A 17,378-nucleotide genomic window follows, 5' to 3' on the forward strand; every position below is an offset into this window, starting at 1 on the left:
AGACCTACTCCCAGGGACCTCCAACGGCTTCTACAAAAAGCCGAAGCTCGAGAATTTCCAGGAATAATTGGTAGCATTGACTGCATGCACTGGCAATGGAAGAATTGCCTAACTGCCTTACAAGGTGATTACGGAAATAGAAAAGGCCAAAAAAGTATCATCCTTGAAGCCGTTGCTGGCTTCGACACATGGGTTTGGCATGCCTTCTTTGGAGTTGCAGGATCTCAAAATGACCTCAACGTGCTGGGTCAATCCACGGTCTTCAACGATGTATTGAGAGGCCAGGGCCCCAATATCACCTATTAAGTCAACAATACAGTGTACCAGACGGGGTATTATCTAGCTAACGGCATCTACCCGAGGTGGACCACTTTTGTCAAATCCATTCCAAATCCCCGATCCCAGAAGCAAAAATTATTTGCTACCTATCAAGAAGGATACATGAAAGATGTCGAAAGGTGTTTTGGCATCCTTCAAGCTCGGTGGTTGGTTATTCGAGGTGCAGCCCGTATGTTTGATGAGGAGATCCTCAGAAGCATTATGATGACTTGCATCATCCTCCATAATATGATTGTGGAGGATGAGTACGATTATGATGCTTTAGAGGTCTACGAACCGGATCCAATGAACACGGCCTTGACACGGATTTATGAAAGGCCCATGGGGCCAAGTGGAGAACCGTTTGAGCCAGAACCGTTGGTGAGGGATGGTCGTTTGATGACCCGGATGATAGATCGATATACAGAGATGCAATCTTCGTATATTCATGAAATGCGTCAAGTTGACTTGATGGAGCATCTATGGGCAGTGAAAGGCAATGAAGATGAATGATGGAGCATAGATGCTTTGGTTATGTTTTATTTAGTTATGGTTAGGTTGTGTTGTTTTTTTATTTATTATGGTTTAGTTGTGGTTTGTTATTATTATTGTGCCTTGTTTGTAGTTTTGTTTATTTTAATTTTGTTTTGTTTGAAGTATGGAATATGTTGAATAAAAAGGTATTTTATTGAATGCTTTGTTTATTAAATAAAGAAATCCAATACAAGTCATTAAGAATTACTACTACTAAAATAAAATACATGAATTACAACAACTTTAATAGAAAACATGAAAAATACAAATACATAAAAGTTATGCTAACTAATTTAATGATTTTCATCATTTAACCAATCCGTGTTGCTAGGCCCATCATCCCGGAAAAATCTTCTTCTCATAACATCCCTTCGTTCTAGCTTCCAAAATTGTTTTGTTTCAGGGGACATATGGCTTGTATCCATCGCTATGGTTTCCCGATCCGTCTTGTCCATATCTTTTTTGCGCAAATACTCCCTTTCTCGTGCATACTTGGCTTGAAGGGCCAACTCGTTATCCTGGCGTTTCTGCTCCATTTCAATTCTTATGTCGTTTTGCCTTGCAATTTCCTCCAAAAACTTTGAATTATTATTGCTTGAATCACCCGCTTTCTTTGCCTTCGCGGCCTTTCGGCCAATAGGCCTCGGCTCCTTTTCAATTGGTGAGTCTTGACTCATAGGGGAATCGAGAGGTGAATCCGATGTCATTGAATCACGGAGTGGCATCTCGTTTAACACAACGGCGAGACCCGTCGAAATAATTATGAAGCGTTTGCAATATTTCACCACCTCCCAACATTCATGATGGTTGAAACTTTTTTTGCCACCCCCGGTTGCACCGAACCACATCTGTACTTGAATCATCTATTTAACAAAAAAATGGAAATGCAATAAATATTTAAAATATATTGGATATGCAAGTAACAAAAAAAATAATAATGGAAATGCAATTAACCTTACAAATAAATTAGAAGTGCAAGAAAAATTAAGAAACAATTGGAAATGCAAGAAATATTAACAAAATATTGAAAATGCAAGAAATATTAACAAAATATTTAAAATGCAAGAAATATTAACAAAATATATATATTAGGAGATTAAACTTAATAAAACAAAAATTATAAAATACTTACCTCATTAGTACGATTTTCACCGCTTCTATAGTTGTCCATCGCTTTTGCCAAGGCATCTCTCCATTTTCCCAACTCTTTATTGAGAATTTTCCACCTACTAGATAATGTCATCTCAGTATGAGTAGACCCCGGAATTTTTTCACGAAATTCGGCATGAATTTTTTTTCCACATATGAAAAAATTTCATCTCATTGCCGGAAACGGGACAATGACAAATTTGGAGCCAAGCCTCACACAAGGAAACATCTTCCATGGTGCTCCAAGCCCCTCCTGTTTCGATAGAAGAAGCCATAAAAATAATAAATAAAAATACAAGGTGAAAGAGAGGAAAATGTTGAGTAAAGAGTGAATAATAGTAGAAGTATAATGAAATGTATGAGGATTGGTGTTGAAAGTGAAGGGTATTGATAGGTATTTATAGAAGAAAAAAAAAATCAGAATTTTTTAGAATTTTTTTAAAAAGAATTTCTATTTTTTTTCATAATTTTATTGCCCAAAAAATGCCAGCCGTTGGATTGGATTCGGAGAAGCTGATCAGAGTGCTGGGGGCGTGACACGTGGCTTCTTCCCCGTTGGAGCTGGCGTCGCGCTGACATCAGCGTGCGCTGGTTCAAATTTTTTTACCGTTGGCGCGTGCACGCGGGCTTCACCTCGGGCTGAACTGGCCTTCGGGCCAGCCCGAGTCCAGCCCGGGCTTAAGCCCGAACTCCAGAAAGCAATCAAACACTCAAGAACTTGTGTTATTGTGTTTTCGTAAGACTACGCATTGTCCAGATGGTGCCTACCTTGACGAGCTTGTGAAGATCCTTGAACGCAAGAGGACCTCACCTGACTATGTGGTTTTACCTGTCTTCTACGACGTGGATCCATCCCATGTTGCGGAAGCAGACAGGAAGTCTTGCAAGGGCATTTGCTAGACACCAAAAATCTCAACACCCGAAGAAGGTGAAGGCATGGAAGGACGCACTTGCAGAGGGTGCAGATCTGGCAGGGATGGTCTTACAAAATCAAGCTGATGGGTAATTTCTTTTATTTACAAGTCTCTTTCTAAAGTTAAAATACTGAAAATGGACTTTTCAGTCTTTTTGTCTTTTTTGTCTTTTTATTGTTTTTTTTTTTGGCGCAAACTAAATATTACTCCTTCCGACGGGTGTGTTAATTATAATATTTTCCAATATTATAATGTCCCTTAGTTAAAATGTGGTCCACTCCAGAGGGTCAAGTACCTGCAAAAGGACGCGTTCGGTAAATCCTTGGGGTACCGGTGCGGTACCGGCCGAAGGCTCTCCGATGCTGAAGTAAGTACGGATTTAGTAAAGTTTAACTGACAGATCACACGATAGCGTACCATAAGTTCTGATTCCCTCCTTTTGGGGATATGGGTCTCCTTATATAGACCTTGGGAGGTGTGCGCTGTGCTCATATTTCCGATGTGGGACTCCAGACATGGATTGTGAGCATGACACGTGTCTGATGGTTAAGGGGCCAAAATACATGGCTTCGGTAGGGAGCATGCCGAAGGGGTTCTGTGATCAGTGTTGATCCTGTCCACGTGTTCGGCTGTAATAGGCCGTTTATTTCGGTATAAACAAAATTTTTTTTAGGATAGATGACTAAAATTAGAAAAATGGAAGGATGTTTGAATACTTTTTTCATTTGGATTGCAACTTTTCAGACACGAGTCAAAGTTTATCAACAAGATTGTTCAAGTGATAGGAGAAAAACTAAGGCATAGACCCCTAAGTGTTCCCCACATCATGATCGGAATGCATTCTCGAGTCAACAAACTTAATTTATGGTTACAAGATGGATCAAATGATGTTGGCATACTTGTAATTTATGGCATGAGTGGAATAGGGAAGACAACCATTGCAAAGTCTGTTTATAATTCGAACTTTGGAAGGTTTAAAGGAAGCAGCTTCCTTGAAAATATCAAAAAAGTTTCACAGCAACCCAATGGCTTAGTTCAAATACAAACACAGCTTCTTTCTGACATTTTGAATGGGAGAAAAATGAGAATAAGCAATGTTAGTGAAGGATTAATGAGATTGAAGATGCAATAAGCTCTAAGAGGGTTCTCCTTGTTCTCAATGATGTGGATCATATGGACCAATTAGATGCAGTACTTCGGATGAAAAATCGATTTTGTTCAGGAAGTAAAATCATAATAACAACTAGGCGTGCAAGATTGTTAAAAGCTCATCAAGTTACTAAGGTGCATGAAGTTGAAACTTTGCATTACAAGGAATCATTGAAGCTCTTTAGTTGGCACGCTTTTGGTCAGGACCATCCCATTGAAGGTTACATTGAATATTCGCAAAAAATAGTGGATCTTTGTGGAGGACTTCCATTAGCTCTTAAAGTTTTAGGTTCTTCTATGTACTCGGAGGATAGTATAGATGTATGGAAAAGTGCACTGGAGAAGTTAGAAGCCATTCCAAATGGTGAAATAGTAAATAAACTAAGAGTAAGCTATGATTCTTTGCAAGATGACCATGATAGAAAATTATTCCTCCACATTGCTTGTTTCTTTATCAGAAAGGACAAAGACTACATTGTTAACATCCTAGATGGATGTGATTTCCATACAATTGTTGGCATTCAAAATCTCATCGATAGATGTTTGGTGAGTATTGATGGTACAAGATACAACATGAAAGGTCTTAGTTAGACAAAGTTACCCCTATAGAATGAATTGCATTAAAATCTTTTAATGCACACAATAATGAAATGTTGGAACAAAATGCCATAAATCATGCAAGGGAAGTTGTCTCAGCATGACTGCTAGTATAAGATTTTTGATAGTACGTAGAATTTCCCACGAGTATAATTACATCTCAGTGTATACATACGTAGCCGTAGATTTTGTGAAATTCAGGCTGATCGTGGTCTACCCTCAGATCAACCAAAACATGGCCCAATCTGATTTGGTTTCTATGCCTATGATTTGGTTTCTATGCTTATGGGATATGTGCCTAGAAATTGTATATAAATTTTAATTTTAATTTGTTTTTTTAATCAAGATATTATGATTTTGGTTTGACAAACATTAGTTTTAAGAGCTTATTATATACTGATTACTGAGCTATATAGGTTTATTGAAGCATAAAATTTGGATCCAGCAAGATCGAAGTGATAATATGCAGAGGTTTCCTGGCAATGGCATGGTGTGTACCTAGAATTTGTCATGACATTATTCACTTTTCATTTCAAGGGGCCATATCTTCTTAAAAGACACAAATAAAGCTGCCACTAGTTGGATTGTTTTGTTACTTTCTCCCTTTTTTATCTTAAACAAAGAAAAAAAAAACACACGTAAAGATTTCATTTGCTTGACTCAAAATAGTTGCTTTTTAAGTCAATGGATGGATGACCCTTTCATTTGGTCATTCGCAAGCTGCTTGTTTATACAATCCATCCAGGCAGTATACTTGTTCACAAACCTCCATGTCCATGGCACTTGTGAGAGCAGCCGATCCACAAACCTCCTCTGTTTCCAGTACTTGTCGATCTTATCGTTATGACGTGTTCCTGAGTTTCAGAGGCCAAGACACTCGCAAGACTTTCACTGACCACCTCTATGCGAACCTTGTCAAAGCCGGATTTCGCACTTTCCGAGACGACGATGAAGTCGAGAGAGGAGAAGGTATCAAGCCTGAACTGCAGAAAGCAATCAAATACTCACGAACTTCTGTTATTGTGTTCTCGAAAAACTACGCGTCGTCCAGATGGTGCCTTAACGAGCTCGTCATGATCCTTGAACGGCTCTCAGCTGACCATGTCGTTTTACCTGTCTTCTACGACGTGGATCCATCCGATGTGCGGAACCAGACAGGAAGTCTTGCAAAGGCATTTGCTAGACACCAAAAAACCCAACTGTTGATGCTCAAAATGGTTCAGCCGAGATTGAGTCCAACTTAGTGATGAGGTGTGATGGATGAAGGTGAGGACCTTCACCAAGTATGTGAGTATTTGGGCAAACGATAAACATATAGAAGACAAGATATACGTGGTTCACCCGAATGATGGGCTACGTCCACGGAGAAGGGTGTTCTCATTATGATAATGTTTGTTTACATTTGTACAAAGGGATTAGACCCAAATATAAAGATAACAAGTGAGAAGCCCAGCCCAGAGATGGATCCAGAAGAGAGAGTCCAAGGCCTAAAGGTCTAGATCCAAGACCAGGATCCGGATCCTTTTCTAAGGAAAGAGCAGTCTTCTTTTATAGGTGAGGGGGTGTCTCCATCTCTTGTAGTTTTCCGATGTGGGATTCCTCTTGCTTTGCTTAGAGTTGTGATTTGTGGTGATGCTTCTTTGGCTAAGGTGATGACCTCTCAAAACATGGTACGTGGATGATCTAGCCAAGCTAGTTGCTCGGTCAGTTATGGTACAAACAGTAGTCCCCCAAGTTCTCGAGTAAGAAGGTACTTCTTGGTTGGGGACTTGTAATTTTAAGTGCACTGGCCGAGCAACACCATAGTTCATCTTCCAAGCTGTATAGTGCACTACCCACCCATAGTCCCCCAAGTCCCCGGGTAAGAAGGACATTTGGAAGGGAGAGAACTTGGCACGAGGGTGCCGAAGGTGAAGGGGTTGCCGAAGGCACAGAGCTTGCATGTCGCAAGGCAATGTGCCTAGGCACGAGGGTGCCGAAGGCATAAGAATTGCATGTCGCAAGGAAATGGGCCTAGGCACGAGGGTACCGAAGGCATAAGACTTGCATGTCGCAAGGAAATGGGCCTAGGCACGAGGGTGCCGAAGGCATAAGACTTGCATGTCGCAAGGAAATAGAGCTAGGCACGGGGGTGCCGAAGGCAAAGGGGATGCCGAAGGCACAAAGCTTGCATGTCGCAAGGCAATGTGCCTAGGCACGAGGGTGCCGAAGGCATAAGACTTGCATGTCGCAAGGAAATAGAGCTAGGCACGGGGGTGCCGAAGGCAAAGGGGATGCCGAAGGCAGAAAGCTTGCACGTCGCAAGGCAATGTGCCTAGGCACGAGGGTGCCGAAGGCATAGGACTTGCATGTTGCAAGACAATAGAGCTAGGCACGGGGGTGCCGAAGGCAAAGGGGATGCCGAAGGCACAAAGCTTGCATGTCGCAAGGCAATGTGCCTAGGCACGAGGGTGCCGAAGGCATAAGACTTGCATGTCGCAAGGAAATAGAGCTAGGCACGGGGGTGCCGAAGGCAAAGGGGATGCCGAAGGCACAAAGCTTGCATGTCGCAAGGCAATGTGCCTAGGCACGAGGGTGCCGAAGGCATAAGACTTGCATGTCGCAAGGAAATAGAGCTAGGCACGGGGGTGCCGAAGGCAAAGGGGATGCCGAAGGCACAAAGCTTGCATGTCGCAAGGCAATGTGCCTAGGCACGAGGGTGCCGAAGGCATAAGACTTGCATGTCGCAAGGAAATAGAGCTAGGCACGGGGGTGCCGAAGGCAAAGGGGATGCCGGAGGCACAAAGCTTGCATGTCGCAAGGCAATGTGCCTAGGCACGAGGGTGCCGAAGGCATAGGACTTGCATGTTGCAAGACAATAGAGCTAGGCATGGGGGTGCCGAAGGCACAAAGCTTGCATGTCGCAAGGCAATGTGCCTAGGCACGAGGGTGCCGAAGGCATAAGACTTGCATGTTGCAGATAGGATGGGGGCTGGGTCCGTAAGGGAGCCAGACCTTCGAGGGAGCCGGGTACTTTGAAAATTTTGGAGACTCCAATTCTTCCATGTTTCTTGCCGTTCGGCAAGGGTCTAGCTCCCTTTTTTTTTTGGTGAATGGCCGGGCCATTTGGAAATTTTGGACTCTCCATAGTTCTTCCATGGCCCTTGCCGTTCGGCAAGGGTCTAGCCAATTTTTTTTTTTTTTTTTTTTTTTTTTGAGCTTCGGGAGCTAGGCCTTCGAGGGAGCCGGGTCTTGAAAATTTTAGACTTCGGGAGCTAGGCCTTCGAGGGAGCCGGGTCTTGAAAATTTTAGACTTCGGGGGCTAGGCCTTCGAGGGAGCCGGGTCTTGAAAATTTTGGACTTCGGGAGCTAGGCCTTCGAGGGAGCCGGGTCTTGAAAATTTTAGACTTCTCCGCAATTCCTCCATGGCCCTTGCCGTTCGGCAAGGGTCTAGCCAATATTTTTTTTTTTTTTTTTTTTTTTTTGTGTGCTTCGGCAAGTAGGGTTTTGGAGGAGGGGGAGTATAAAAATTGGGGATTAGCCACCATGCCGTTCAGCAAGTTGCATTCGGCACCTGGGGTAGGGTTTGGAATTGGGAGTAGAGAAAACAAAAAGCTTGGAAATTTGATCTTGCCGTTCGGCAAGTCCTTGGAGTCACGGTTTTGGGCTTGTAGGTATTTTGGCCTCGGTCAAAGGGAACAAGGCTTCGGTCCTTCGGCAGGCTGCGGTTGGTGATCTTCGGGTTGTCCTTCGGCAAGCTGCACAAACTTGGAAGGGTTGGCTGAAGCCTACCGATCGGCAGGGGCAGCTTGAGGAAATTGAAGCCGTGTGTAGATTTGGCAAGTCCTTCGGCAGGTGGTTCCGGGCAAGGGTGGTACAGCAGCTGGACTAGTTCGGCAATTGATATTGCCGTTCGGCAAGGGGTTGGCGACGGCTGGCTGTTTTGGCGAGCAAGGCGTCGCGCAAAGAGTTGGACAGCCTTGGTGATTAAGGCTTCGGCAAGGAAAGCTGGGCAGCTTGTGGCGAGCAAAGCGTCGCGCAAAGAAATCTGCTGAGGTGAAGTTGCCGTTCGGCAAGCCTTGGAAACGGCTGGGCTGTTTTGGCAAGCAAGGCGTCGCGCAAGGGAAGCCGCCAAGTGGAGCAGGTGCGTGACTTGGAGCCGTGACCTTGTGAGATTTCTCTGAGGTCGGTGGAGAGCCGTGAGTTTTGGGGGCTCCTGTCAATCGGCAGGGGCGGTTGCGAAGAAGCTGGTCCTTCAGCAATTGGGCACGTCCCTGAGGTTGCGGTAGGAGGGTGAAGCCGGGCTACGTGGATATTTTGGCCAGAGCTGGAGTTGCTACAACAGTCCCTGTGGGCGGGCGCTAGACGGCTCGACATCAGTCCCTGCCGAACGGTAGGGATGGCGTGACTTTTTGGTGAAGGGTTCGTGAGCTGAAGGTGGGGGTGACCTGTTCGTGTGTGTACGGTTCCTGCATAGCGTTGGTAAGGTAACATTCTTGCGTCCCTGTTTTTCTGTGTTCCCGAATCATGCCGTTCGGCAAGGCTTTGTTCAAAAAGAATTTGGAACCCCTCGGGCTGTCAGCAAGGAGGAAAGGCTTGGCTATGGAGATGTGAGCTGGGTCTTTCGGTTGTGAACTTGCTTCAGCAGGGTGGAGGGGTGAAGACCCATTTTTGGCTGTGCCCATTTGTGTGGTCCTTGGGATTCAGCAAGTGTGGTCTTTGCTCAACCCTTGCCGTTCGGCAAGGGTGTGGTGAGTAAATTTCGTTGTGGCCTGATAATTTGTGTCCAAGAGAGGTATTCTGAACCTTCATCTCGTTCGGCAAGGAGCCAAAGTGGGCGTACGGTTTGGTGATTTCTGAAAGGTGACCTCCATAGTCTCTGCATGGCCCTTGCCGTTCGGCAAAGGAAAATTTTTTGTGACAAAGGGCTTCTTGGAGCTAGGAATTTTTGAAGAAGGAACATTTTTGTGACTGGTCCTTCGGCAAAGAGTGAGGGCCTTGCAACTGGGGCTGTTTCGGCAAGCTTCCTCTACTGTTTTTGTAAGTCTTCTTTTGTTTCAATTTTGTCAGAATCTTAGCATGAGATTGGACCTGGGCATGACCCTTGCCGTTCGGCAAGGGAGCCGGGCCGGGATTGGACCTTGGTGGTTTCGGCAAGGGGTGAAAGCTGGTGGAGCTGGGTTCGACAAGGATTGGGCCTAAGCCTGCAATTCGGGTGCTCCTTGGAGCTAGTCTTGCTTCGGTAAGGAGGACTTGGAGCGGTTTTGGTTCTGTGGGTTCGCAAGTCCCAGCTTCGGCAAGTGGTGAGCTCGAGAGGTTTTGACGGAGTGAGCTGAAGATGAATCAACTCCAGCAAGTTTGGAAGGTTTTGGAGCCATGACGGGCTGTCATCAGCTGTGAGGCATAAAGTATTGAATTGCCGATCAGCTGGAGGTCTGGGCACGTTATTGAATTGATGATAGCTTGCCCATTGGTCATAAAAGCGTGGGCTCCGCTTTTGAATCTTGTGGGCATGCTGGGTCCCAATTGGATTTATGCACGTCCATTTCCTCCTCATTGGCTTTCATGTTTGATTTCATGGCTTAGGTGAGTATTTGCAAGCCTGCAAAGTGATACTCCTTGGCCATGCAAAGTGATGCTGTTGATGAATTGGAATGTTTGGCCATGCAAGCCATGCAAAGTGGCCGAATCTGGGCTATTATTCATATGCAATATTCATGAATCATATTGTTGAATAGGATTGTGCAATGAATTATTTAAATATTGCATGCTTGTATACAATATTTATATGTAAGTGGAGAAATCTTATCTTGTGGTGAGGATGCACGTGGGCATCTTCAGAGTGGAGCAATTTTCCTTGGCCATGCGCAAGCCATGCATGGTGATGTCCTTGGTGCACTTGGAATCAAAGGCATCGCTCATGTCAGAGAGGCTTGCCGGAGGCATCGCATGTGCCACATGATAACGAGGTGTCGAAGGTATCATTCATGCTGAATGACAACGGGATGCCGAAGGCATTGCTAGCGTCGAATGATGATGAGGTGCCGTAGGCAGCAGGTGCGACGAATGATGAAGCTTTGTAGAACAAGCTCAAGTCCCCATATTTTTACTTTTCAAGGACATGCCGAACGACACTTTGAATTGAGATGGTGATTTGGCCATGCAAGCCATGCAAGGCGATAGCCACTTTCTGGTTGGCTTCTCCTTAAAATATCATCCTCTGCAATTTGTTGCCTTAGCATTCATGGTGGCTCCAGTAAGGCATTGCCGAACGGCAACCTAGGTGACGTTGATTGTATGGTTGCCGAAGGGCATTGGAGAAGAGGAGAACGACATAAGCCTTTTGTGTCAATTCCCACAGACGGCGCCAAACTGTTGATGCTCAAAATGGTTCAGCCGAGATTGAGTCCAACTTAGTGATGAGGTGTGATGGATGAAGGTGAGGACCTTCACCAAGTATGTGAGTATTTGGGCAAACGATAAACATATAGAAGACAAGATATACGTGGTTCACCCGAATGATGGGCTACGTCCACGGAGAAGGGTGTTCTCATTATGATAATGTTTGTTTACATTTGTACAAAGGGATTAGACCCAAATATAAAGATAACAAGTGAGAAGCCTAGCCCAGAGATGGATCCAGAAGAGAGAGTCCAAGGCCTAAAGGTCTAGATCCAAGACCAGGATCCGGATCCTCTTCTAAGGAAAGAGCAGTCTTCTTTTATAGGTGAGGGGGTGTCTCCATCTCTTGTAGTTTTCCGATGTGGGATTCCTCTTGCTTTGCTTAGAGTTGTGATTTGTGGTGATGCTTCTTTGGCTAAGGTGATGACCTCTCAAAACATGGTACGTGGATGATCTAGCCAAGCTAGTTGCTCGGTCAGTTATGGTACAAACACCAACCGTCGAACAAAGTGAAGGAATGGCGGAAGGCACTTAAAGAGGTTGCAGATCTGGCAGGGATGGTCTTACAAAATCAAGCTGATGGGTAATCTCTTTCCTACCACTTCTTTTATTTACAGTCTTTGTCTTTCTTTTGCAAACTCACTCCTAAAACTAAATATAATTCCTTCCAACGGGTTATTAATGGAGATTTAATATGATTTTTCTCTATCAGGGTGTGATAATTACAATATTTCTGAAATTTCCAATAAATGTTTTTTGGATAGCAGGTACAAATTGATTATAAAAAAATGTGTACACTCGTGGATTTTAGTTACAAAGCACCACAAAAAATGCATGAAGCATCAAGATCAAATCCATAGAAAGTTTTGATGCCTAATCAATGAAAATCAAAATGGAACACAAATTTACAGTTCCATAAGAATGTTTTTCAGAAACCCCAAGCTCATTTTAAGCAAATCAAACAAATCTGAAAGTTGGGTTTTCCAAATGAGAAGATGTGCAAAAATTGATGGAAAAATAAACTTAGTTGACGTATTGTGCTATTGCAAGGATGTTTGAATTCTTTTTTCATTTGGATTGCAACTTTTCAGATACGAGTCAAAGTTTATCAACAAGATTGTTCAAGTCATAGGAGAAAAACTAAGGCGTAAACCCGTAAGTGTTCCTCACATCATGATCGGAATGCATTCTCAATTAAACAAACTGAATTTATGGTTACAAGATGGATCAGATGATGTTGGCATACTTGTAATTTATGGCATGAGTGGAATAGGGAAGACAACCATTGCAAAGTTTGTTTATAATTCGAACTATGGAAGGTTTGAAGGAAGGAGCTTCCTTGAAAACATAAAAGAAGTTTCGCAGCAACCCAATGGCTTAGTTCAATTACAAACACAGCTTCTTTCTAATATTTTGAATGGGAGAAATATGAAAATAAGCAGTGTTAGTGAAGGATTAACTGAGATTGAAGATGCAATAAGCTCTAAGAAGGTTCTCCTTGTTCTCGATGATGTGGATCATATGGATCAATTAGATGCAGTATTTCAGATGAAAGATCAGTTTTATCCAGGAAGTAAAATCATAATAACAACTAGGCATGCAAGATTGTTAAGGGCTCATCAAGTTACTAAGGTGCATGAAGTTGGAACTTTGAATTCCAAGGAATCATTGGAGCTTTTTAGTTGGCACGCTTTTGGTCAAGACCATCCCATTGAAGGTTACATAGAATATTCGCAAAAAATAGTGGGTCATTGCGGAGGACTTCCATTAGCTCTTAAAGTTTTAGGTTCTTCTATGTACTTGGGGGATAGTATAGATGTATGGAAAAGTGCATTGGAGAAGTTAGAAGCCATTCCAAATGGTGAAATAGTAAATAAACTAAGAGTAAGCTATGACTCTTTGCAAGATGACGATGACCGAAATTTATTCCTCCACATTGCTTGTTTCTTTATCGGAAAGGACAAGGACTACATTGTTAACATACTAGATGGATGTGATTTCCATACAATTGTTGGCATTCAAAATCTCATCGATAGATGTTTGGTGAGTATTGATGGTAAGGTGGTGCAGATGCATGACATGATCCTTGGAATGGGAAGACAAATTGTTCGCCTAGAATCAGAGAAGCCTTGGAAGCGTAGTAGAGTGTGGCAACATAAGGATGCCTTCAATATCTTGACAGAAAAGAATGTAAGAAAAATGTCGTATATGCACACATACATGTTTTTCATTTGTAAATGTTTTTAAAATGTTTTTCCCCTTTCTTCTGTAGGGTACAGATTCAATTGAAGGCCTTGTCCTCGACATGCACATGCTCCCTAGAAACAGTCACATAAACTCAACGGAGATAGTCTTGGAAACCAATGCGTTTGCAAGGATGCATGAACTAAAACTACTCCATCTTAGTCACGTACAACTCGACGGATCTTATGCAGAATTTTGTACAAGATTAAGATGGTTGTGTTGGAATAAGTTTCCTTTGGATTCTATACCCACAGATTTTCCATTGGGGATCCTGGTTGTTCTTGAAATGCAATATAGCGGCTTGAGGCAAGTCTTCAAAGGAACAAAAGTATGTTACTCTATGCTTTTCAATTTTCACTTTCATTTGGCTTTTAGTTTCGTTAAAATATATATATATATATATATATCTATAACAATTAACTCCCCCCAATTTTTTCCTCTGTTCATTTTTTCCCCTATAGCGTCTTTCATCATTGAAGATCCTTGATCTCAGCCATTCTCATTCACTTACAGAAATCACCGACTTCTCATTTTGCCCAAATCTAGAGAAATTGATTCTTGTAGATTGTGAAAGACTGGTTGATGTCAATGAATCCATTGGGAACCTTGAGAGACTTGTTTACTTAAGTATGAAGGATTGCAAAAATATTAGGATGCTTCCAGAGAACATGTTTATGCTAAAATCACTTGAAACACTTATTATATCTGGTTGCTCAAATCTTAATGAGTTATCAGTTGAGATGTTAAGGAACATGGAATTTCTGAAAGTGCTTGAGATGGATGAAATTCCGATAACTCAATTATGGGGAGGAAGAAGTTCATGTATCTTGAGTTCTTTACCATGCTCTTTAGTAAATTTAAGTGTTTGGGGTTGCAATCTTTCGGATGATGACTTTCCTAGGGATTTTAGTAATTTATCCTCATTGCGAAGACTAAATGTAGGGAATAATCCAATTTCTGTCCTACCAAATTGCATCCAAGGTTTAACAAGGCTCGATAAACTCTCTTTTCCCATGTGTGAGAGGCTCAAATCGCTTGTGGGTTTACCAGAAGTAGATGACTTGGATATCCAACATTGCATATCTTTGGAAAAAATAACATATCAGTACTTTCCACGCTTTAATGGTTACTTTCGACATCATATTTGGCCACTTACCCTTCCAAATGAGAACCGCAACCTAGTTGAGTGGGAGGATAGTTACAAGGTAGAACCTATTGGAAGAGTTGACGTAGATATGATCAACCTCTTGGGCTTGTGCAACTTGGAATCCATGGCACCCATTCGGATTCGAAAACTATTCTGTACAGCAATAGATCGAAGTCCTGTCCAGGTGCGCCTCTCTCTCTCTCTCTCTCTCTCTCTCTCATATGATCAGAGCACTTTCAGCAGTTTGCCCCTTGTTATGGCAAGGGGGGGGCTAGGCAGTTACTATTCACGTGAATAGTGACTGCCTTTGCAAAGAGCACTTTCAGCAGTTGCCCTTTGCCATAGCAAATACCAGTAATTTTTTTTGTTTTTTTCACAACTTTTTCTACCTAAACAATTAATTTGGATAATATTTTCGGGTTCCTACGTGTCAATACTATTCATATCTTATAATCGGATAAAATTTTCGGATAAGATTTTTGGTTTCAAATTTCATATAAATTTCAAAATCCAAATTTTCGGATAAGATATCATGCTCCATGCCCCTCCGTTTTCAATAGAAGAAGCCATAATATGATAGTAAAAAAAAAAAACTTGAAAGTGAAAAAAAATATTGAGTAGAAAGTGAATAATAGTAGAAGGATTTGGTGTTAAAAGTAAAGAGTATTTGTTGGTATTTATTAAAAAAAAATGTTCAGTATTTTTTTCATTTTTTTATTGCACAAAAATTGGCTGCCGTTGGATTGGTGAAAAAAATCTGATCGGAGAGCCCAGAGTGCGACACGTGGACTGTAGCAACACTGTAGCTCGCTGACGTCAGCACCAAAACTCGGGCTAGGGCTCGGGCCAGCCCAGGTTGCTGGGTCCCACCTTGTGCCCGGACTTTATTTTGTTGCTGGAAACAGCTTTTTGGCCCAAACACCCCCCAGCCCTCCCCTTGGTTGCACTGCTGGAAATGCTCTCAAAGGAAAGAGTTAACTAATATGGTCATTTCCATTGCATATATATAGGGACTGTACGAACGTGGTATATTCAGCACATTTTTTGCCGGGAATGAGGTTCCGGGCCGATTCAGCCATAAAAGTAGAAGGTCCTCCATATCTTTTACTATGACTTCACACATAATTCAAGCCTTGGTCATCTTCGTTGCCTATGCGGGTACCGTCTCTGATCATCCTCAGAATTCGACGGATGGTTTTTATGGTTTTGGTGGGAATATCATGGCTAGAGTCAGAAATAAGAGCAAGGGTCAGAAGTGGTACTATGGCCCATCACACTACGGTATTCCAGGTGAAGGAGAAGACATGATATGGTTAAGCCACTGGAAGTTTCAGAATGATCAGTTAGAAGGCGGCGATCGAGTGGTTGTTTCAGTTGTTACGCAACCTTGTTTTCGAGTAAAGGAGTTAGGCATCCAGATTGTGCAGGAACAAGAGGAGAATCATAATCCTATGATGAGTACCCAACACAAAACCATTCCACTTCTTGCAAATTATTCTACTCATGATGAGAACTTAGCAGACGAATTGTTCAATGATGAGGACTCTGATGAAGATACAACAGGTGTGTTGCTTATTGACGGATTTGATCTTACCCCAACTATTTCTAAAATAAACTAAATAATAAAAAATGAGGCCCCTAATATATTAAATTAGAATAACAAATCTATGTTGTTAGGATCGGATGATCATATAGGCTCGTTACAGGCCAGTCCCTATTCATTTGAAAAACAAGCTTCCTCCTCTAATATGTTGGGATGTTCTGTGTTTTCCAGACAAAGAAGAAGAGCAGGATGACCACGCTATTGCAGCTACCACAGGCAGCAATAAATCCGGCGGCCTCCGTGGCTGGAAGGTGCTCATCACCGCAGCTTGCTTCTTTCTCACTCTTTCTCTAGTCACTCGCTCTTCTCTCTCTCGAAGAAAGAAGCGACAGTCCACAAGCCGTGGCTGAATTTTTTGTACATCTCAACTCAACAGCTGGTTAATTGCCTGACAGAGTGGCTTTCTCCCTTCATATAAATTAGCATCAAACTTTTGTCTTTGCATATATAATTATATATATCCAATGTCTTCCTAAGACCAATTCGTTTCATAGCATCAAATGCATCTTCTACTGATCTAATCAATTACAAAATTTAAGAGCCTGGATCCAAAGGCCTATGCTACAGAAGCTCGTTTCTGGTTCTTCAACCCATACAAATTATTGGGGTCAGGAGGAACCATAGTTGGAAGGGTCATAGTCATAGGCTCCGGGGCCATGAAATTTACGATCTTCTCATGAACATTATACCTGCAAAAACATATTCATTAATGCAGGAGCCTTCAACATTAATTCTGGCCTAATAACAGATTCTCCAAAAGAATTCCAAAACAACATCATAGCAGTCACATACGGAAGCAAAGAATCTATATTGATACCTTATCTTGCGACTCTTAGAGGCTCGTCTCGTCTGTCAAGAATATTCCACTCTTAGTATGCAACTTTTTCAGAGAATAAAAGGCCGTCTCTGTGATTATTCAAATAGTGGAAAATCAGAATCACTAAATAATATGCTGGCAGTATAGGTCTTGATTAACTGGAACAACTATGACACAGTGCTCTATTTTGAACTCTATTATAGAAACTTGAAATCATAGAGTTCAGGATCAACCAAGTTTACCAGAAGATGTTGGGTCGCCATCAGCTCACCAGATTCGCGTTGTGTCTCCTATCAGAGTAAAGGAATAAAATTAATCAATTTGTGCAAATAGAAACATAACTTTCATGACAGATCAAGAAGGAAATTAAAGCAAGCCTCACAAGCACATAAAAGCGGGAAATAAACCAAAATATTAATTAAAAGATATAATTAAAGCTAATGACACATGATGAGTATTAATTACTAGATGTACAGAGGTAAGAAAAAACTATCTTTATGATGTTATCAATGAAGCACAATTCTG

The 17,378-nt window shown here is 42.2% G+C and overlaps 2 protein-coding genes across 2 annotated transcripts; both read left to right on the forward strand.

Annotated features, from left to right (window-relative positions):
* Nucleotides 2,819-4,655, forward strand: LOC18781093 (TMV resistance protein N). The gene is made up of 3 exons (XM_020562380.1): nt 2,819-3,003; nt 3,660-3,887; nt 4,022-4,655. Exons 1-3 carry the CDS (start codon nt 2,819-2,821, stop codon nt 4,653-4,655), a joined length of 1,047 nt encoding a protein of 348 aa, XP_020417969.1.
* On the forward strand, nt 5,438-16,574 carry LOC18780801 (TMV resistance protein N). Its single transcript, XM_020562950.1, has 7 exons — nt 5,438-5,857; nt 11,537-11,625; nt 12,134-13,232; nt 13,315-13,614; nt 13,748-14,617; nt 15,444-15,996; nt 16,208-16,574. Exons 1-7 carry the CDS (start codon nt 5,438-5,440, stop codon nt 16,384-16,386), a joined length of 3,510 nt encoding a protein of 1,169 aa, XP_020418539.1. The 3' UTR covers nt 16,387-16,574.

The sequence above is a fragment of the Prunus persica genome, chromosome G4, assembly GCF_000346465.2.
Source record: "Prunus persica cultivar Lovell chromosome G4, Prunus_persica_NCBIv2, whole genome shotgun sequence".
Lineage (NCBI taxonomy): Eukaryota > Viridiplantae > Streptophyta > Magnoliopsida > Rosales > Rosaceae > Prunus > Prunus persica.

What these genes read in the sequence shown, in the direction of transcription:
- LOC18781093 (XM_020562380.1), top strand. Translation starts at nt 2,819, where the DNA reads ATGTGGTTTTACCTGTCTTCTACGACGTGGATCCATCCCATGTTGCGG. An exon ending in TTACAAAATCAAGCTGATGG is followed by an intron (nt 3,004 to 3,659) that starts GTAATTTCTTTT and finishes GCAACTTTTCAG; the next exon opens with ACACGAGTCAAAGTTTATCA. An exon ending in TATAATTCGAACTTTGGAAG is followed by an intron (nt 3,888 to 4,021) that starts GTTTAAAGGAAG and finishes ATGTTAGTGAAG; the next exon opens with GATTAATGAGATTGAAGATG.
- LOC18780801 (XM_020562950.1), top strand. Translation starts at nt 5,438, where the DNA reads ATGGCACTTGTGAGAGCAGCCGATCCACAAACCTCCTCTGTTTCCAGT. An exon ending in ATATCTTGACAGAAAAGAAT is followed by an intron (nt 13,233 to 13,314) that starts GTAAGAAAAATG and finishes TTTCTTCTGTAG; the next exon opens with GGTACAGATTCAATTGAAGG. An exon ending in AAGTCTTCAAAGGAACAAAA is followed by an intron (nt 13,615 to 13,747) that starts GTATGTTACTCT and finishes TTTCCCCTATAG; the next exon opens with CGTCTTTCATCATTGAAGAT.